General features: G+C 38.5%; 1 protein-coding gene across 1 annotated transcript in view; it reads left to right on the forward strand.

The window, feature by feature from the left end:
• The first annotated feature begins 10,062 nt into the window (after positions 1-10,062).
• Positions 10,063-15,886, forward strand: part of LOC121897173 (cyclic nucleotide-gated cation channel beta-1-like) — a 36,854-nt gene continuing 31,030 nt past the window's right edge. Inside the window, exons 1-7 of the mRNA XM_042411509.1 lie at positions 10,063-10,125; positions 11,978-12,113; positions 13,113-13,152; positions 13,238-13,289; positions 14,558-14,660; positions 14,759-14,778; positions 15,617-15,631. Of these exons, the coding sequence (XP_042267443.1) occupies positions 10,121-10,125; positions 11,978-12,113; positions 13,113-13,152; positions 13,238-13,289; positions 14,558-14,660; positions 14,759-14,778; positions 15,617-15,631 (371 nt within the window). The 5' untranslated portion in view covers positions 10,063-10,120. The remainder of the gene's footprint in view (positions 10,126-11,977; positions 12,114-13,112; positions 13,153-13,237; positions 13,290-14,557; positions 14,661-14,758; positions 14,779-15,616; positions 15,632-15,886) is intronic.

Here is a 15,886-nt window from a genome sequence, read left to right on the forward strand (position 1 = left end):
ATATTAGAGTGTGAGTTTTAAAGTCTTTTCTTGCTCCTCCTGTGATTTTATAATGAGTGTGTATTGCGGAATGTTTCACAGCACTGAGGGAGTGACATCACCAGGAGCAGTTGGAAAGGAGGATTTTAGAGTACGCTTCTTGTGAAATCTCCTCATAAATCCCATGACTTTGGCCAAATCTTTCTCTCTTTGAAAGTGGTCAGACTTATAGTTTAGACATCAGCAGCCTCTGTTTGACACAAAGCTCATGCTTCCCCATTGTTTTACATTGTAAGGTGTGGTGTGGCACTGCAACTTTGAGGGCTTATCAAATCCAAACCGTTCGAGTTATTACAAAGTTTTTAACAACTTTTTTTCAGCACAGTGTCATAAGTCATCTATTAAAGTTTGAAGCCGACACCATTAACACCCTCGGAAGAGATAGCGTTTGTTCGTTGGCCAAAATTGGGGCAAAGTCTTATTTTGAAAGGCTAATTTCAGACTTCCTGTTGGATTTAGGTCAGGGGTGTCAGTGTATGATTTGTAGGTCTTGATGAGACGAATAATTGAGTTTTGGTTTTAGTTACATGGGTGGTGCTAGAGAGCACATTTTGGCACTTTGGAGGTTAATTTTTACATTTATCAAATTTTTCACCAGACCTGATGTGCGTGCCAAATTTGGTGAGTTTTGGAGCATGTTTAGGGGGTCAAATTTAGGGTTTAAGTGGCGTAATAATAAAGAAATAAAGAAAGAAAGAAACAAACAAACACACATTAAACAAATGGGTCCTCGCCCTTAGACGAGGACTACTGTTTTACAGTAGTCCCCTGCCTTTTGGGCTCGGTCCCTAATTATGATTGTTATTAATCGTAATTATGATTTTGCGAGGGTATAAGGTCTTTTAAGGTTAAGTGACTAAGCTGCAAGCACAAGAAAACACAAACAAGTCCACTTTAGTTACATACACATTTATTACTAATACTACAGCTACAAGTACTAAACACATAATGTTTTACAGACAAGACACAAGAGGGAAAGGGAAACTAGTTCACAAGGCTATGGCTAGTAAATGATTTGAATGCATGATGCAGAGTTATCTATTGTGTAGTTGGTATGAGAGACCTGATAGTCTCTGATAGATGAATTGCTAATTGCAATTACAAATCATGAAGGCACCAGGGTTCAAGCAAGTTACAAATACTTGTTTGCTGGGGTGGCTTCTTGTGTAGAATGGGGTCTGATGTGCTGGGGTGAGGAGCTGGAGTCTGGATCTTGTGATGATGAGTGAGTCAGCCGGTCCGAACTTGAAAAGTTTCCACTGGAAGAGAGCTCCTGGGTTATGCTCTCAGGCTCTCCTACGCTTGACCCTCAACTCATGACTCTAGACTTTTGAGGTTTCACCTCCTGTTGCTCTGAGTCACATCTTTAAACTAGCAAAATGCAAGCTTTCAACCGGCATGGCAGAAAGCAAGAAGACAAAGACAAAAGCAAGCAGCAGCCCAAAGAAGCAGCCCAAAACAGCCTAGAGTCTCAGATAAGACACTGTTTTAAAGTTTCCATCTCCCGGTCCAGAAGGTGCATCCTAGCCAATCCCAGGGGCTGCAGAGTTCTGGGGGAGCAGAGTCAGTCCCCTCCTGTCCATGGACAGGTGGGGGCAATTTTGATGGTAGCTTTAATGTTCTGAAAGTGAAACAAGCAGAATGGTACTAAATAAGATGTGTGTTATCATGGATGATTATGTTAGTGGTACATTTCTTGGCTTAAAGGCAGTGGAATAAAAGTCTAACTAAAGTACATAACAACACATATTGTGATATATACACATATCAACATACAACATAATTGTCCTTAGACAAAATCTAAAACTACATTTGTAAGTTCATGGGTTTTACAGTCGACTGTTCTCCTTGATCTGACTGCAAATGGCAGGGGTCCATGCCATTTGAGTGTGTGTGTGTGTGTTCTGGTAAATGTCTGTATGGCATATTGTGCAGCATGTCTGGTGCCTTATGCTGGTTTATCCGGTGATCAGTTCTTGGGTTGGTCATTCAAGTCCTGAAAGTCAAAGTCCACAGTTGGATTAAAGTTGGTGCCAGCTCGTCTCTGTGTGTGACTGGCTCTTAGAGGTCAGTTATGATAACCGATGGTGGGGGTTGTTTATGCAAATGGTACTATCAGTTCATACTGGGGTGTGAATTGGTCTTCCCATCTTGCTGGCTCTTGTAGCTTGAAGGATCAGGTGGTTTGGATCAGTGGTCTGGTTTGGTGACCATGCAGGAGATGAGGGTTCCTTATCTGATCCTTTCTTTTTTCCAGGAGGTTGTTTAGATGGTCAGTGAGGAGTTTTGGACTCTCACTTATATGTTATTGGCCAGCATTCCTGGGGTGTTGAAGAAAGAGCTGGTCTGTTGTTTAAGGCTTGTGCTGTCTGCCTTTACCCTACAACGTCTTACACAAAGCAGTGTGTAGTCGGGGTCACATTTCACATGTCTATGAGTTGTTAACAGCTCCACCAAACAGTGATTTTTCCCTCTAAACTTCTCACATGCTTTCATTTCAATAAATGTTCAAATGATCCAATATTTCAGCAAAAATCAAAGATTAAAGAAAAAGTCCAAAAACCTAAAACAGATTTGTGTATCAGAACTTTGTTTTTTCTTCTTTCCTCTCCCATTAATCATCTCACCACCCCTCAGATTTATCTGCTGACCCTTTGGAGGGGCCCGACCCCTAGGTTGGGAACCAGTGGACTAAACTAGCTAACTGTATATAAGGTAGTGTAAACTAGCTCCACCTCCAGCAGCTACAACAGTAACATGCTGCTCTAACACTGATGCTTCACTATTAATAATCTAATGATGTCATATATAATAATATATCAGTCAGAGGGACCAAACCACTACTTTTACTGCAATACTTTAACTACATCAAGCTCATAATACTTATGTACTTTTACTGCAATACTTTAACTACATCAAGCTCATAATACTTATGTACTTTTACTGCAGTACTTTAACTACATCAAGCTCATAATACTTGTGTACTTTTACTGCAGTGGAATTTTTTCATGCAGGACTTTTACTTGTATTATATACAGTATTTCCAAACTGCTGTATTAGTACTTTTACTGCAGTAAAGGACTTGAATACTTCTTCCAACACTGCCTTTGACCGCAGACATAATGTCACCATACGAGGAAACATTTGAACTTTATGAAATGTGACTGTAAAACAGGCAGCTGCTGTTTATTATGGACACTGATGTGTTTGTTTGAGTGAAGACGTCTGATGAAGACAGTTTTCCTGCAGGTGAAGAAGTTTAGTGTAGTAGCGTAATTCACAGGAATGTGTGAGGACTTTGTGCTGTGTTTCCATGGCAACATGATCAAAAAAATGTATATCATCAGAGAGAGGTAGGAGGTGAGAGCTGATAAGAGTCAGGACAGAAGTTCAGTTCTTGTTTCAGTATGATGTTATTGGAGGTTTTCAGGTCTGATGTAAACGTAATTAGCCTACTGTTGGCATGGTTACCACGGAAACTGTGCTATAACACAACCTCCGTGTCCTCAGTGAGTTTAAACTACAGACAGTTCAGTTCACTGTTCACAGAGGACAATGAGTTTATTGAGAAACAGATGTGGACTGTTGAATGTTCTCTGTGAGGAGGTCAAATATCAATCTGTTGTTTGTTCCTTTCTTTACTTTTTCTGTTTTCCTTCTTTCATTTGTTCGTTCATTTGTTCCTTTTTCCTTATTTTTCTTTCTTCCCTCCCTCCCCCTCCTTTTTTTTATAACCTTCATTTCACTTATCCAGTCTCTTCAGATTCATTATAGTCGTGTCCTGAATCCAAACTAAACACTCATTGTCAAAAAATGTTTTTTTCAGTGTGCTGATGATGGACACTATTGTCCCACAATGCAATGCACAAAGTAAATGAAAGAGCTGCTAACAGCTGCAAAAAAACATAAGAATAAATTACAAAATGGTAAAATTTACTTACTGGAAAAAACTGTTAGTTTATATATTAACTAAATGATGACTCAGCTGTAATCAAGTAAGAACAACTAATTTACAGCATTCTGATATGGCTCAATAAGGGAGGAGCTGAAGGGCATGAAAGAGAGAAACTCCACTGTTCTAAGTTACATTCTTCATGAAACTGATGATCAGATTACGCTGGAACACAGCTGGAAGAAGTTCTAAACAGTAGTAAGTGAATACCGCATGTTGTTCCTCATGAAGTTCAGAACAGCATCGGTGCCCTTAAACTCTGATCCCAGAGGAATCACAGCTGAATACTGACACCTACTGGCAGAAAAGAGTGTAACAGGGCCATACTAAAATAACATGGACTTTTAATATATATGAGAAAATATGTTAAACTACATAACTTAAGCAATGTGTACTACCAAGCAAGAACAAAGATAAAGATTCAAGATTAAACAGTGTGTCAGTCCTTTAGAAATCTTGGATATTAACTTCAGCTCACTGAGATGCTAAGACTTTTGAATTTTGTGTGCTGTCACATGTCACAGCAAAGTACTGGGTTTATAGTAGTTGTTCACTTCCTCCACAGCCAAACATGCCACTGTATGATTCAGTGATCCTCCGTTCTGTTTCATGGATAACAGTTCTTCTCTTCAGCTGTCTGCCATGATAATATCCCCTTCTCTCATCTCTGCCTCTGTCTCCTCTGTCTCCTCTGTCTCTGGGAGGGATTGAGCTGGTGGTGGGCGTTATATTTGAGACAGCTAGGCTTACTTTGGCTGGAGTTGCTGGTGTTCAACTTCAGCCTTCCCAGACGTTTTTGAATATCCATGTTAAGATATTTGGACAATAGCAAACTACTTAACCCTTCAGTTCACTGAAGTTGTCCAGCCGTGGTTAGAGGCACCCAAACGCAGACTGACACAGTCGCAGACCTAAGCAATTTCGATCATAGACATACTGCTACTCATCACTCACCATCATGCACTCAGCGAGAGTTCCCAATTAAATGACGACACATTTATTATTCAAACTTAAATTGAGGGTGCAATGCATGCTATTGCACCCTCATAGAACCAGCATGCAAAAACTCTGACCTTGATGAATATTTATACTTTTAATACTTCTGATAGTTTTTACTGTTTCTGAACATTTTTGAATGCAAGACTTTTTTTTTTACTTGTAATGGAGTATTTCTCCCACTATATCATATATACATATATATCATATATAAAAAATCTTGCAATAATTATGACATCCACTAACATAAATTACCTGAAACAAACTGATACTGTGGAAATAAGGAGCTCATGGAGATCTGAATCTTCTACTGCAGACACACTCTCATATTACAGTGAACAATTTCTCCACCAGAGGGCAGCGTGAGCTCATTTTACCTGAGGACACGAAGCCTGAAGTGATAAAGACAAGACATGATGTGGAAATTTCATGACATCAAACCACAAAGTATTAAAAATTTTAATGCAATAATAAGTTTAATCCTCAAGAGAGGAGAGTGTGATGTAGGAAAGGTTAGTATGTAGATAAAGATGCAAGAGAGGGGAAGGAAAGAAGGATATATGTAAGGAAAATAGAAGGACAACTGTAAGTGCATGTAAGGGTGCAAAAGAAGGAAAGAAAAGTATGGAAATAAAGGAGGAAAAGGAAAATAAAGGAGGATATAGGAAAAAATGTAGAACAAGAGGAGGTAGGGAGGTAGAGAAGGAAGAGAATATGTTGATAAGAAAATTGTAAATAAGAAAAGAAGGATGGACGAAGGAAGGAAAGGAGGAGGTAGAAAGGTAGAGAGTATGTAGATAAACATGCAAAAGAAGAGAAGAAGGAGAATGCAAGAAAAAAAACTACACAAGTGTGGGAAATAAAGGAGGACAAAGAGATGTAAAGGAGGATGAAGGAAAGGAAAAAGATGGATGTCAGTGCCAAGTGTTTTCAGGCTTGTGATCTGGCTCAGGTAGCCGGAGCACCTGAGCTCCAATCCTCTGTTTCGCTGACGCTGGACTTAACCTCGTTAGCAGATAATCCTCCTCAGGGCCACATTAACAGCTTTAGCAATATGCTCCCCAGCTGAGAGGCTGCAACACAAACACAGACAGAGAGACACCACGGCTGCATATGCACAACAACATGCTTTATAAAGGAGTCAAATAACAATAAAATAATTTATTAAATATATGTAATATGTAACTGTAAAATCAGACACACAATGTTGTTCAGTTAACTCTCTTCTGGTTTTGAATCTTGATCCAAAGAAAACAATAAAAACATTTAATTTAAACATTTTACAGCAAGGAGATAACTCCAAACAGAAGAATACTGACTGCATCAGGAAAACTGCATTGAGACATATTGCAAAAGTCTTATCTTGCATATCTTTGCTGCTCCTGATGCAAAGAAATTCATGTCTGTGTTTCTCATCCAGACTGTTGCAACACTCTAATAACTGGATAAAACAAATCCAAAAACTCTTCATGATGAAGGAACATGTCACCCAGTGCAGCGGTGTGACTCACTGACGTGTTTTTAATAAGATATATCAGGCTTTGATACACACACAATACTTGTTAGTAGATCAGTTCATTGTTGGTTTGGATCCAAACATGAGATTTGTCGACAATAAGAAAAATGTAGAAAATTGCCAGAATGATCCTTAAGAATGGTTGTGAGTAAGAATACAGATGAGGTCAGATATAATAAAAACATGACAAATAATCTGATCTTAGACATTTAGCTCAACTGTGGGAAACAGGAAGGTGAGAGAGAGAGAAAACAGTCTTAAGTGATGATAACGAGTTTCCAGCTGTCAGACGACACTCAGTCCACAGTCGCCATCAGGACTGAAGCTTCAATCCAATTTATGCAATGAAACAACACTTGACTCTCAAATCCCTCTGAAACCAAACAACTGCTGCTGCTCGCTGATCTCTGCAGGAACGTCCACACCGAGAATCACTGTTGCAAAAGGGTTGAAGCTAATATGAGGCCTCAGCAGTCTCACTTAGATAAATCCAGTTGTATCTTCCAAGGTTTCAGTCTGTTTAGAACCAGCGGAGGGATACATTCTACGTGCATGTAGACTTCTTGCAGGAACCATCTTTTTCTCACATGATACAAACAGGGAGAAGCACATACATGTATTTATTAGGGATGTATTTGTTGAGGCAGCAAAATTATTTGTATTTGTATTCTAATAAAAGTGAAAAGAGGCCTAAAAATCCTTATAATTTTAGAAAATTAAAGATGAAAATTAAAGTGATGTCCAAATTAAGAAATATGCGTCATGTAGCAGGTGGATGTGACTCCCCTCATTGAGACCTGCTGATAGACGTCACAGCGGAGCAGAGGAGAGACACTGAGATAGCGACTATAACTGACCTGCACGCTGCTCTTTGACATGTTTTTCTTTCTTCCCAAAAACAAATTATTTTTAAAATATTTGTATGAAACAAATATTCGTAAAAAAAAAAAAAAAAAAAAAAAAAAAAAAAACACTATTTGTGCTTTGCCGAATAATGTATTTGTATTCGAGCACACCCCTAGTATTTATTTACACTGACTTCAGATGTGGCAGTCAGAATCTTTTAGGTGAGTTTGTGTCTTTTCACTTAGATGATCTCAAACTAAATTAGAATTGATTCCTTTTCAGTCTGCAGACTGTTGTTTTGTTGTACATTTTATCATATATAAGTATCAGTAACTGTCCATAACCTGCATGTTATCATCTAAAATTATAATTATACCGACATTCTTTCATTATAAATCTGAGAAAGTGAGACATTTGTAAATGAAAATGAGTTCATGTTTGGGGTTCAGACTAAAACATCTTGGTTATGATCCAGCTAACTGTCAATAACCTGAATTTAAGCAGGTTTAAGGACTAACGAGATCCAGATTAATCTGAAGACAGCTTTGAAGAACCAAAAAAATCCAGATTTATGTCAAACCGTCAATATTCTAATCTGGATTACCACATACAAAGAATGATGATGATGGAGATGTTGCAACCGTGTTCTTCAGTCTTTTTCTCGCAGCTGGATTCACAATGCTGACTGGTCCGAACCACTGATGGTTCGAACACAAGCGCACAACTTGAAGCCTGACCAGACGGATTCTCGTGGGATCTCGTGATGTTGCAGCTGTCTTGCGAGGTAAACAACTTGCTCCTTTCAGGATTTCTCAGAGGAAATCTCTGGAACACGTTTGCTCATCACTTGTTTCTTTCACATCACAGCAGATAAACACAGACTGAACCATTTTCATGTCTTATTAGGAGCAGAAGCAGGAGGAAAACCTGGAGGTCTGGAGGACGAGAACAGCTGGAGATCAACTCTGAGGCGTCACAAACGCCCCAAAAAAACACAGACTGCAAAAATACTCCGCCTATCATCATCTGCAAAGAAAAAAGAATCACTGTGAAGTTTCCTCTTAACATCGTGAGTAGTAGTTAAGCAAACTCACACACCACTACCAGAACGTATCTCTCCGCCACAGCTCAGAGAGGAACTACATTCAATAAATATTTTTCAGGATAAGTGAAAACTTTGACCTGCTGGTGGCGCTAGAGGAAAAAAATCAGAGGATCACCAAAGTCAGCAGGGTTTGCTCTCTGGGTAACAGTTCATCCAATAGTCGAGGAGATATTTCAGTCTGAAGGAAAGAGGTGGACCGACATTATCAATAGATCCATGTTGCTGGCCCGGCTGAAAGGAGGTCAAATAGTTCCTTCAAAAAGTTTCAGTATCAGCTTTATTTTCCTCGTCCTTTTTTATTTAAGCATAATTATATATGGCCGGTCTTACAAGGTCCTTGTGTCAGTTTTGTGTAACACAGTGAATGTGGATCTTTATTGCAGTCAGCTTGGTGACACCTGGCTGCATCACAGTCTGGATTTGAATGTATATGAATGATAGTTTGAATGATAGTTTGCACTGAAATGGGATTTCTGGAGTCTTTGTATGATTTGTTTTTTGGCAACAACACTGTTTGGACAAAATGAAGCTTTGAAGCTTTGCAGAAATGATCTGTGCATCCAGTTCGGTCCCGGACATGTTTACCTGCTTTAACTGCTAAAACAACTTCCCTCAAATCCTTAGTGCCAAGCTAAACACAGTGAAACTGATATCTGTGGAAGATGAGCAATAAGAGGATTTCTCAGACTGTCAGCGTGTTCCTGTGAATCTTCTGACTGTTTTCTCGTCTAAGATAAAAACATCAGGGGTTTTGTTTTCTGACTTGGACCACCTGAGGGCCGTGGTTCAGTCGTGCAGCGTTATCTTCAGCTTTTGGGAGTCTAATCTGAAACCCCTTCCCACCCCGGTCTGTCCCGCTCTGCCCTTCAGTCCCTCAGTAATCCTGTTAGCAGAGCTCCTCTGTAATCCTGCAGCAGTGTTCAGATCCCTGCTGAGCTTCACAGCGTCTTCACCGCAGCTCTCTGGGATGCTGCTGGACCCTGACTGAAGAACTCAGGTAGGACCCTCCAGCACATAGACCACACCCACCCGCACCTTTACACTGCACCCAAAAACACACCTGGACCCTGCTATCGGGTTAGAGTCTTTGGTTTGGTATTGGTGTTGGATTTTATTTTCTTCTTTGAGAAACATATGAGAGGATGAATGATATCTGGTGATGTTATTTCTCATTTTTCTTTTAGTTAATTTATGGTTCCAAGAGTGTAAAAAAGATGGTAAACCAGACAGCGTGGCAAAGATGGAGAGGTTGAATTAAAAAAATATATATTTCAGTCCTAAAAATGATAATGTGACACAGGCTGTTTATAAAATAATCCCATAAAGTTGAGAAAGTCGACTGAACAGCTGCTGTTGGTGCCTTTAAGAACTGATAACACATCTCATCTCAGAATCTAACTGTGGGGGATTTTTTGTTGTTATCTGGAGCATTAGCATCAGTAGAAACATGACTTCAGTTATGGGGAAAGTGCTTGTTTAAAAAGAAGCTTCAGGTGACCAAAATGATTTGGACCAACAGCAGCCTGAATCTAGCAGGTATGTTTGTTTTACTGGTGCTGGACTGGTGGAATAAACACTTTTCACTGTTAAAGGAGAGTTTTTGAGAGTTTTTCCTCATCTGAACTTGAATCTGAAGTGTTGGAAGGATGGAGGAAGTCCATGTCACATGTGGTAAAGCCCTGTGAGGTTATATATATATATATATATATATATACAAACACATTGATCTGATATTGATCTGATATTGATATGATTGATATGATATGAAGAGCTGCTAGTTGGAGTTTTTTACATTGCCACAATCTAACCCAATCTGGCAGCCATATTTGGGCGAGAGCCGGCTCGTATCCTCCGTCTAGTCCACCATCACTCCGACCAAACTGGACCAGTTCATCATCTACAGTAAATGGACTAAAAGTCTCAAAGTCTCAGCTCTGTTTTACTGCTTTCCTGGATGACCAGCTAGCTTGCCAAAAGGCTGACAAGCTAACTAGCTAACTTATTGCTGGTTGGCTCCCCTACTAACTAGCTAACTGTCAGACTAATTTTTTGACTGGTTATCTGGCTGTTACAGGCTGATTATTCACCACCAAACTGGTTAACTGGCTAATTTTATAAAAACAGGAATTACAAATCTATAATTTCCTCTCTCGGTCGTTGATATATCTCCCCCTGGTGGCTACAACAAATACTGGCTTGTTTATCGCGCAGGTTACGCACCATGTACACACTTTTCCCTCTTCTGTTTTTAAAAAATATATACTGTGCAATTTTGCATAAAATGTTTTGTTTTTTGTGTTTTCTCTGCACAAAGCAAATCGATATGTACGAATGATTATTTTGCATCATGTGACCTGATTTTAGGTGCAGCTGTCACTTTTCACAGTTAACTCAGACACTGTGCAGTAACCCTGTAACACTATAACACCCACTGCACCTACCAATTATACATATTTATTTTAGTTTAAAGTACAAAATATGCAATACTTTTCATTCATTACTGTATATTTGAACAGGCTGTACATACTGTACATAACTAGTGTGTTGCGCATTCAATATTTATCACAGCACTCTGCACTTCTTTACACTATTTGTATCCTGTTTACAGTCGACAGAAACAGTTTCACTTGTATGTAGACATTATTGTGTATGTCTGAAGATTGTTGTGTTGTATGACCAAGTCAAATTCCTTTAATGTGTAAACATACTCCACCTTTTGTCTGTTTATTCAGCCTGTTTTTTGTTCACGTGGCTGTTTGGCTGATGAAAACCTTGCTGGTTGAACTGCTGCAGAAATAATAACTTCAGTGTGCGTCAGCTTCTCCTTCTGTTTTGTTACCGGCTTATTTTCTATATAATTAAATCTTAGACTGTTTACTCGTCAGTCTGACTAACTGTGGCAGAATCTGTGATTGTCCGACTGACTGACTGACTGGTTACCTGGTTGATTTGCTGACTGGTTACCTGTCTGACTGACCAACTGGCTGATTATTAACTACAGATTACTGGAAAACTGACCGACTGGGTGAATGGTTAAGAAGCTGAGTGCCAAACTGCAGAAGCGTTTTAATTGAAGCAGTGATGCTCCGCAGCACGGTGACACAGCGGTTTCCTGCTGCCAGGCCTCCTGTGGTGGATTAGGGTCATGATCTAATTAAGATGTAATTGAGACTGACACTCAGCCAGACATGATCTAAACTCCATTAAGCACAGCACAGCGAGAAGCAGGTCAGTTGTAAACTCAGTATGCATAGAGCTAATTATTTTGGGTCTTCGTTTGTTTTTAAATCAAGGAATTGATCATTTTTATGTTGATCATTGAACGTGTAAACTCTTCCGATGGCTCCATCTTTACAAACACATTCTTTTGTTTAAACAACTGAATTTTATTTTAAATCTTAAGACACCATATATATGTTGATAGACATTTATGATTTATGTGATTCCGTCTTAATCAAAAACATCTTTTGTATCATATTGTAATTTTTTCCTGCAGTAAATGTTTTTGTTTGTGTTTGTTGAGGATGTTGAGCTGGGTGGTCAAAGTCGTTCCCCAGCCGCCTGAGCCTGCGCCCAAAAAAGATGACGAGCCGAAGAAGGAGGAGAAACCGGCCGTGGCCCCGCCCCCTGCTGCAGCCCCGCCTCCTCCTCCTGCTCCGGTAGGCCACACCCCTTCTGTTGATAAATTTGATTAACAGGCACCTTTAACAAATCTAACAGTTCAATTATCAGGATATTTTGTCATTTTAGTCGTCAGTGGTGGAAGAAATACTGAAATCTTTTACTTACTTACTATCAGTAGGATTAAAAAATATTCAATTATAAGTAAAAGTTCTGCAGTAAGTAAAAGGCAGCAAATTGTACTTAAAGTATCAAAAGTAAAAGTACTCATTATGTAAATTAGCTCATTTTACAGTGTTATATTAATAATATATATTAGAAAATTTATACTGATTCATTGATATGTTTTTGAAGTATTTTAATGTTGTCAAACTAAAGTTAATTTTAACAACTTTTACTGTAGGGTGTCCTAATCAATAATAATAATAATAATAATAATAATAATAATAATAATAGTATATTTTTATAAAATATTATATGTTTTACATATAAAATATTGATCTGAAAAGTAATATGTGTCAGTTCAAGGTCAGTTTAGGAAAAACACTAAAAAGCAGCTTAAATTGAATATTTTAACATATGAAGATTTACATATAGACATGTTTACATATACAGAAAATAATACAGTAAATACTAGGAATTGAAATATTCACAGATATTAGAAGTGTATATATATACATAGATGGAGAACAAACTTATTTACATATAAAGGTGATGAATATATGCAAATATATCACATAAAATATATTTAAATGTCTAATATGTGAAAGATATTTAAACAAAGGCCAAAATCAAATATTTAAATTAAATTAAATTCTATTTAGATTTAATACATTGAAATATATATAAATCTATTTATTTATGTTTCTGTAGGGATCTGGGGGCACCAAAGTCTGAAATGTTTAAATACTTCAGAAAGAGACTAAATACACAAGGCTTTAAAACAAGTTATGTAAAAATATAATTTATTGTTGGAAACAAAGAATCATTTTAAATATATGATGTGTTACTTCAATGATGAATATGTTTTTTAACAGGAGAAGAAAGTGACATTTCAGGATGATTCCACAAAAGAAGGTGAGATTATTCACACAGTGAACATAATGTGGTTCAGTTTGGTTTTGTTCTTCAAACTAAACTTATGTTTCCGTTTGATTGACAGCTTCAAAAGTGGAGAAACCCAAACAGGAAGCCCAGGCAGCGGAGGGGAACGGGTGAGTTATACTAACATCCTCTAACATACGCAAGATACGATGAGACGAACACTAAGAGATTGATATTAATGACCTGTTGCTAAGATTGTCATTTATGAAAGTAGCAACACACCTGAAATGCCAACATGAAAACAGGAGCTGCTGGAAGCTACTGGTGACGTAACAATTACAGTCAAGTGAAGGCAGACATGTTTGTTTTAATCACAGAGGACAGATGAAGGTTCTTCAGTCTTAAAACACGAGTGTGAAACATGAACGTTTCTGTCAGACGTCGACAGTCTGAATGTAAAAGTGTTTGTGTGGAGTCACTCATTAAACCAGCAGGAATGACTTTCACTCATCAAACTCCTGATTTCTGTCACTAATCAGAAGAAACGCATCATTTCATACAAATCTCAAACACATGATGCTGTAAAAGAAACGTAACGTTAGCAGCAAGCTAACAGAGATCAGTGTTAATGTTCAACTTAAAGTTCAACTTTTAAGTAAATCCTCTTGTTCTCTCTGGAGTCATATGTTCAGATGGAGATCAGTTGATCATTAATTACTGCTTATCCTGTCCAGGACATGTTTAGCCTAGCTTAGCACAAAGACTGGAAGCAGGGGGAAACTGCTAGCCTAGTGCCATCAAAACAGAAAAAATCAAGCCACAAGTGTCAAATCTATTTATTTTTTTAGTTAACAATCAGGTCACTATTTCATCCAAGAGTTGATGTTTGTTTATAAAGCCAGAAGTCAAGCTAGAAGCTAACGTTAGCTAACGTTAACTCTAAACCAACAGGACTTGTAAGCTAACTTGACTCGAAGCTTTATCTCACCATTTACACATTGTTAGCTCTGAAGAGGCCTGAGCTTAAAACGCTCATCAGAGACAAAACAGAGAATTACATCTTTACTTAAAGGAATATTCTGTATGTTCTGCTCTGTTAGTGGCCCTGGTCGGTCCTTTATCGCCACACCATTCAGAAAGAAACATGAGGATTTCACGGAGATGTCTGAAAGTCAAACAGATTTCATGGAGCAGAAGATGAAGGTGTCAGTTTGTTGTTGGAGCAGCTGACAAATTTAAACATTTAGTTTATAGATTATAACCTTTATTTTATATCTTCTACATAGAACTGCTGCTACAGGATCAAACATCACAGAGTGGTTTACAGTGATGGAGGCTTGTTTATTCCACCTTTAATTTCTTTTTATTTCCTTTTACTTTCGATCCTGAGCGGTAAATTTAAAAGTTAAAATCCGACCTTGTTTCCTCATTTCCTCAGCCCGGCGTCTGGCTCTCAGCCCGGAGTGTTGACGTGGATCAGCAGCGCTCTGCCTCAACCTGCGCTCTCACCTAAACTGAGCCGAGCCAACACCACCACCAAGGTGAGGTCAGGTACTGACCTGGGGTCAGAGGTCAGGTCATCTGTATGTTCTGATGATGATTTCATGTCTTTTCTTTCTCTTATCACTTCTGCTCACAGGAGGAAAATACAGCAACCAGGTAAATACTGCAGTGTGTGTGGAACAGTTCAACCAGGAGACACCAACAACATGTTACAGTTTAATGACTTCATTATAATTCATTTATAATATTAGAAGCTTTTGGTGCAGTAGTTTACTGCTCATATTTAGTGAAAACAGCCTGTTTTGACTGGGGGAGAAAATAGTCCTGGTGATGTCATAGTGATGTCATCAAGGTTACCTCATCTTGGGCTCGGAGACTACAAATCTCTAACTGAGAGTCTGCGTTAAAAACTGGAGGAGTTTCTAAGACATGGCTGTTTACCGGGCAGGGAGGCTCTAATGAAACTCACTGTCCAGGTGCATTATAGGAAATGTAGGATTAAGTGTTTTTGGAGTTTGAGCCATACTAGAGAATAAAACTCAGGAAATCTCCATTTCTGCTGCATCATCCTTTCTAAAACGGCCTGTTTCAGACAGAGGCTGAACTGAGGGGCTGCATGAAGGACCAGTAGAAGATAAATAAAGAGTTTTTAACTGTAAATCATGCAAAGACATTCTAGTAGAGCCCCAGAATATAAATATAGAGCTGGAAACGTGCAGAATATGTGTCCTTTAACCTGTAAATTCATTCAGATGAAGATTCTAAGTCAAACAAGTTTATCCCCATGTGTAGCTTTATAAGATGTGTTAAATCAGTGGTTCCCAACCTCGGGGTCAGTAGGTAAATCTGAGGGGTCACAAAATTATCAACAGGGTGAAAACATGGAAAAAGATTTATAAGATGTATTCAAATATACCAAAGTCAAAAAGGTTGGAAACCACTGATTTTGAGTGAAAATAGTCGACTGATGTTCTTTCTCCTCTGTGAACGACAGTAATCCAGAAGACGAGTGAGTACTGAGACAGGAAACATTAAAACTCACTGCCTAATAGTGAGCTGCTTTATAAACCCATCAATAGACAGGATGCCAAATAGTGAGCTGCTTTATAAACCCATCAATAGACAGGATGCCAAATAGTGAGCTGCTTTATAAACCCATCAATAGACAGGATTCCAAATAGTGAGCTGCTTTATAAACCCATCAACAGACAGGATGCCAAATAGTGAGCTGCTTTATGAACCCATCAATAGACAGGATGCCAAA

This window comes from Thunnus maccoyii, chromosome 1, assembly GCF_910596095.1.
Source record: "Thunnus maccoyii chromosome 1, fThuMac1.1, whole genome shotgun sequence".
NCBI lineage: Eukaryota > Metazoa > Chordata > Actinopteri > Scombriformes > Scombridae > Thunnus > Thunnus maccoyii.